Source organism: Macrobrachium rosenbergii, chromosome 3 (assembly GCF_040412425.1).
Source record: "Macrobrachium rosenbergii isolate ZJJX-2024 chromosome 3, ASM4041242v1, whole genome shotgun sequence".
NCBI lineage: Eukaryota > Metazoa > Arthropoda > Malacostraca > Decapoda > Palaemonidae > Macrobrachium > Macrobrachium rosenbergii.
In genome coordinates this window covers 84,274,971-84,281,815 of record NC_089743.1, presented here as the reverse complement: position 1 = coordinate 84,281,815, position 6,845 = coordinate 84,274,971, and the positions used below count along the sequence as shown (strand labels likewise).

Below are 6,845 nucleotides of genomic sequence, written 5' to 3'. Positions count from 1 at the left end.
GCTATAGACTCTGCGTGCAGCAGACACCTTCTGAATCTGTGAAAGCAGATTTACGAGACAATATTCTGTTTAAAGATGCTGCAAGCCTCAGGGTTTCGAAACTGAAATCGTGATTTTCTTAATGGATTTTGGTCTGATATAAAAAGAATAAAGATATTCAAATAATATAAATACGAAACGCCATTTTCAAACTTAGGTATTGCCATCATAGAACCGCTTGTATGAATGTTACTAATGATATCTGTATGGGTCAAAGTGTATTACTAATGATATCTGTAGAGGTCAAAGTGTAATTAGGTAATTATGCAAGGTAATTATGAACAGTAGCCATCATAATATAATGGTAACAAAATGCATCCTTACACATGAGATTGCCCTAATAATGTATAAGAATCAACGAGCAAGTGCAATAAACGAAATCTTTTTAAATATAATGAAACCACTTTTAGCTGCTGATGAGACTTTTTTATTTCCTTCAAAAGTAAAATGACATAACATGAACAACTTTGAAAAGTTCTCTCTCTCCCAAGAAATTACATCCACAACCATTTCTTCCCATTAGAGAAATTTGGGTCTCTTGAAGCTTTGAATTTCGATTAAAAACTGTAAACAAAACACAGCCTGTGAGACAAATTGTTTTCAAAATTCGGTACCGAAAAACAAAAGTAAATGTAAATCCATTTGAGGATAATTAGTGAAATATGTCACTCAGCCAAACGCTGGTGAAATATAAAGGTCCTTAGAAAATAACCCTAATGTAACATAACATAGAAAAATATAGGCTTACTATTAAATCACAATGTTAAGACAAGAACGGTACATAAATAAAACGTACAACGTACGTGACTTTAACAATAACTTCAGCAAAGACATGCATAAATATTGAGATAAATAAATTCATAAATATTTAACAAATAAACTTTGGTTAACCAGATAAAAACAAAAAATCTAAACCGACACTATTACAAAAATATTTACAACAACTACAGAGAAATTCCCGCCTGTTTTGAGACTGCCAAGCATAACGGAAATTTCAGATTACATTCCAAATAACTGGTAAAACAACAATATATACATAAACAATAAACAAAAACATAAATCTTTCCAAACGGTAACAGATATAACCAGTATTTACAAAGTATCAACAAAATATGAACGGATATTTTCATTCTTTTCCATTCAGCGTTGGGCATAGTGATCTTAGCATTTAGTCTAAAGCAATGTGACTATTATTATTTCTGTTTACTCTCTATTAACCTTACTATTTATTAACCTCCCTCAACGAGCTTCCATGGAATGCACTGGAATAGTGAAGAAAGAGGAAAGGACTGGACTGGATTATGGAATTTAGGCCAAAGGCTGAGCGCTGGTAACTATGAGATCTCTCGGCGCTGAAAATAATATTGACTCAAATGCTGGCAGTGGGTGGAAAGTAAAATGGAAGGATGAAAATATGAACGGAAGCATAGTAAAAGGAATGGAAGGAGTTGCAGCTAGGGGAACGGACGCTGCAAAGAATCTTAAGTAATGTCTACTCCGTACCAGGGAAAGAGAAAAAGGAATGAAAAAAGAAGAAAACTGACTAGAGCCCCGGTTGATAAAGGGATCTACTGTCTTTGAATGATCTACATCTCCTACGCTTGACAAAGAAGTTTATACGCTGTTCATTTAATATGAGCCCCAGGTTTTCCTTAGCCATTAATCAAGAGGTGTATCTGACGACCTTTTTTTGGGTCTTAAATGGGAGAAACGTTAAGAAATCACTCACTTGGTTTGTGATACGAAAACGTTAACTTAAACGTTCAGACTCTGAAGAAGACGGTGGCTGCGCTATTACAACAATAACTGAATGGCTGACATTTTAATCTACCGCGTAATGAAATGTAGATTTCATATTTTCCCTTTTTTCCGTAAGTCTAGACAACTCTTATGGCCCGAAAATATTGATATATCTTTTATTAAGAGTAACAACATTTTTAAATTCAACAGTATAGTTGTAATGATAAACAAGTATTCCGACACAACAAAGTAGGTTTCACAAAAAAAGGTTTTGTTGAGGAGTAACTGAAAAAAATAAGGTTGAGAGAGAGAGAGAGAGAGAGAGAGAGAGAGAGAGAGAGAGAGCACTCTTAAGTTTTCCATGGAATAGTTGTATATCATATGCTGTATTCTAAATTTCCTATCTATTCAATTCATGTATGCGGGTTGCGGAAGGAATTCCAACGTGTACTTGCAAACTCAATTCATCAGATAGTTTTGACATTAATGAATTTTCATGTTTTTACACAGGCAAATATGTTCAATTATGTATTCATTCTGCGCGTATAAACACAACTACAGGCGTATTCATGTCCAATTTCTTACCTAAACTTATATACACCGAAAATCATCTCTACAAATTACTAAGATCAGTAACCCAATACATAAGAGTTACGTATTTACATACATACATACATACATGCATGAAAGATACAAAAGTAATACTATTTGGTATAGATCTCTTAATCATAACACTGACATTTACAAACATTTAGCAATATCAACAACAGCGCAGTTTAACAATAAATAAATACACAACATTTGGTCGCCTCCGAGGTAAAATGCCACAGGCGTACATCCAGCCCGATACTCCTGGTTGGGTGGCATCCATTGTAAGTCTCTATAAACGGTAATGAACATGTTTTCCGGAATGCAAAAGTCGTCGACATAATCAAGGAATACAGGAAATCTCTTCCCAACATACATTGTATGCAAATATAACTTGTCGCAACGTGAGACAACAAGCTTCACTTCTGGAATGAGTTCAGTCGATGCCACTACGCAAAACTCGCATAGGATCAGAAATATGATGTTCTCATTTGAGCTGCCGCTATTATGATGACAGCGACAGGCGTGTGTGAAATGGCAGTTGACATTATGAAATTAGGTAGACTATCATCATGGCAGATGAGACCCAAAGTTATAGAACAAAGGCGCCGCTTCTTAAGCGGAACAGACTGTGTATACAAAACTATTGCTTCGTGCTCGGACTGAATGTCTCAGGCTTAAGGACGTTTCCTTAACACTAGCTACTCCTTATTTTGTACAGCACTTGGTCGCTCATGCGACGCATATCACAAGATTTACCTGAGCATATTGGACGTTAGTGGCACTGGCCATGTGGGTATGTTGTTACGCAGAATTTTTCTTGACATATGTCATGAAAATGCCAGTGATATTTTATGATGATAAAGTAAGTGTCCAGTGTTTCTCACAAACACCCAATGCCACCCATCCAACACACAAAATGTTATACACTTAATGCTGGAAGTTTTCTTTGGATAAATATTCCTAGAATGACATCTAGGAAAACACTGTTAAAACTAACATATGTAGTCATTTTACAGAGTGATCTTGAAATCAGCTTACCACGATGTTCAAGTTCTTGCTTTTCTGAGAATAGCCACTAAAGTAACGAAAGCAATTGTATCGATGTGATCTAATACTGTAGCCACCACACAACAAACAGGTAAACCAACGTGAGTCATTATCCTTCCAATGGCATCGTCATCAGGTCTTAAACCTTCCTCATGCTCCATGTGCCTTAACCAAGGCTGTGCAGCGGCTTCCACGACAGAGGTGACTGCAGGAGAGACCTGCATGATGGCTACTAAAGGGGCGGCTAGAGTTCTGTACCCGAGCAGTGCCTTCGGATTTGTAGTGGCAAGGCGAGACCCATATGTTGCATCAGCCATATACGATGAAAGAGATATGCGACCTTGTGTGAAAAGTTCTGTACAGATCACAGAATGGTCGAGGTGATATTGAACTCCTCTTGAGAGCAGAGTGGAACATGAGCCACCAACTGCTACAGCACAAGCACCAAAACACACTCCAGGACTTACGCCAACATCGGTGAGGAGAATGTAGAAGAAGCAGAGTGAACAGCCTCCTGAAGCTCCTAGACAGCCACCAATTTGAGGAATTAAACTATTGAATTCCTTGTCTTTCAGAATCTTTTCTACCGATTTGAAAGCAGAAGAGAAAGGATCAACATTATTTTGATTTTGATGACGAGGCGGGTATTTTTTACGATGGATAGGGTAACCATATTTCCTTATGGTACTACGAATGGATCGACGTCTTAATGGGCCGTCTAGCACTGTGAGACATACCAGAGATTCATTATGTGAAGTTGCTCCTTGACATCCAAATTCTAGAACCTGGGTTTCTTGTACATTTTTGCACCAGGTTTGGAAGGTAAAACCATTAGGAGACCCATTGGGCAATAACATTACTTCAGGAGCAGCCGACAGGTCCCACGAAGCCGCGATTGGCCTATGGCTAAGTGGATCATATGCTGTAACTTTAACCCAAAGTTCACCAGAACATTTCCCTTTCTCAGCCAGTGCTTTCAGCTCTTCTTTTTCTATAATATTAACTGGGAAGTGGGTTTTGTGAATCACTGACCACTGCTTCCCTCCTCTACTTCTAACACCTATCAACCCCTCTGAGAGCCAAGGAGAGTCTTGCAAAACTTGTTTTCCTATAAGTTTTTCCAAAACTAGTCTCTTCCACACAATAAAGCCCATCATTGTGTTACCTGGAATACCTCCTGGTGTAATTATTCGTGTATATAGAATCTCATTTGCTTCTGACCTTGGGAGTTGATTTTCATTTCTGTACTGTCGAATAACTTCAGAAAGGGCTAGGGAAGATGCATCATATGCCAGTGCTCCTATTAAAGGGTCCTTCAATTGTAAGGATGCCAAGAGGCGACGACGAGCAACCGTGTTGACCTCGGAGGATCCAGCCCATTCTGTGGTACAAATTGCATTTACTTCTGCCATTCTCCGAGCTTCAGGGTTTCTCAGAAGTTTTGAAAGTTCGTTGGGATGTGAGTGTACTATGACTAGGTGCCCCTTGAGAATTTGCCCTATAATTAATAACAGCTGAGGCAAATCATGTCCCAGTGAAAGCCAAACTCCCGCTCTTGGATATTGCTGTAATATCTGCTGAAGTTTTGATAGGGACGAGTTATGGCTCTGTACCAAGAAAGGAGCTTCTATTTTCAGTCCCTGTGCCACACCCATGGGTATTAAATCGGATACCAAATTCATCTCATCCTTCCCCACTATAGGAATCACCCTTGTAATGCCGTTTTCCTTAATTCGAGCTATTTCCGCTGCAATAAGGGCTCCATGGTTAGGGTACAGAGAGTTGAGATGAGGACAATGACTATCAGTCTTGAAGGCTGCTGGGGAAAATATATGGGCTGATTTGCCAGATTTCTCTAGATACTGGCACAGCACTGTAGTCACTTCATCATCACCTCCTCCTATGAGGAAAACTCTGATTCCTTCATTCCAGAGATTATCAAAGGCTTTCAGAATGTTCGAAGCTGTAGTATCTGTGAAAGCTAACCTCATCTGCACATTTGGTTGGCCATGTGTGGTTTTGTGTCTTTTCAGGACATGTTCAGCAGCAATGAGCATTTCCTCATCAACAAAGCTTCTTGTAGACAGTACCCCGATGCTTGCTGTGAAATCTGAAATAAAGAACTTTGATCAGTAGAAATCTATATAACGTAATTAGCAGACAAAATTAATTCATAGTTAATAGATAATGAGTTCTATAACTTAAACTTAACGTTACTTAATAACTTAAACAATTAAATAACAGCTATATCGTTGCTAAGAAGACTGTTTCACACATTTAAGGTTTTGATACTTTTGAACTGAGTAGTGGGATATCGAAGGATGCTGCATCACTTCGGAGATTCATTGGGCTCCTTCTGAAATGTGTCTTTGGTGACATTTAATAAATTCATCTTCAAATTTGCCAAATTTTAGGTGTCTTGTAACACTAATACTCTTCTACCAGTTTTCATCATCATATACGGAAATTTATCCTATTCCTGATATTGTTTATGATTTGTTGCAAAGTATACTACCATATGATTATTATTACTGCCCATATTATCCTTAATCATTTGTTCTCAATTTTTCCATTATTCCATATCATGTTTGTTTTCATTGGTATGTGTCGGTCCTATGTATGATTCCTTATCTGCTAGTAAGTTTGCATTGTTTATGTGGTCTGAGAAGCTGATTGTGTATATGTGTAGAGAGAGAGAGAGAGAGAGAGAGAGAGAGAGAGAGAGAGAGAGAGAGAGAGAGAGAGAGAGAGTCATAGAAACGAGCATCTGCATATTCGGAGATCAATATCTGACCTACATTTTCTAAGTGTGATTTTCTTAGTTTTAAAGTTATAACATAAACCCGTAGGATTCATGCCAGTCCATTGCGAAGTTTTTTTTTTTTATGCAAGCTCTTTCACCATTAGGTAGTTTTTCGTTCACTTAAATTTTGTCAGTGACCCATAAGATTTTTCTATGTAAATAAATTATAACACGAATGACATGCGACCTCAAGTTTTCATATATGTTCACTAAACTGGCGTAATGAATAAACTGCAAGCAAAGTGATTAAACATTACACTGCATTATTTGGGCAATTTCCGGTACACTATAAGCATTTATTATTGTCTGAAAAATGAAAACAGAGGTCTGTCTTCCGTACGCATGATAACAAATAAGTAACAGAAATGACACTTTCCTTTCACTAATGAGGAAATCTGGGAAGGTGACATTTTTTCCTCACATCAGTTACAGTGATACGGTTAGTTGAAAACCTTACTCGCACTCAGAGAAATAATCAAATAAATAAAAAATTCTGGAGGAACCGAACCTTTTTAAATCAGAAAACCCTGCGTCAACGTAATTTACTTGATAACTATGTGCCCTGTACTTTTGATGTTTTATGTTGCAGCCAAGACTTTCGGAACTTGTTCCTTCCTTCAGGGTA

At 37.7% G+C, this 6,845-nt stretch overlaps 1 protein-coding gene across 1 annotated transcript in view; it reads right to left on the bottom strand.

Moving 5' to 3' along the window:
- Positions 1-443: 443 nt before the first annotated feature.
- The window catches only part of LOC136826514 (uncharacterized), an 11,699-nt gene continuing 5,297 nt past the window's right edge, over positions 444-6,845 (bottom strand). The window contains exon 2 of the mRNA XM_067083700.1: positions 444-5,527. Coding sequence (XP_066939801.1) covers positions 3,417-5,527 — 2,111 coding nt within the window. The 3' untranslated portion in view covers positions 444-3,416. The remainder of the gene's footprint in view (positions 5,528-6,845) is intronic.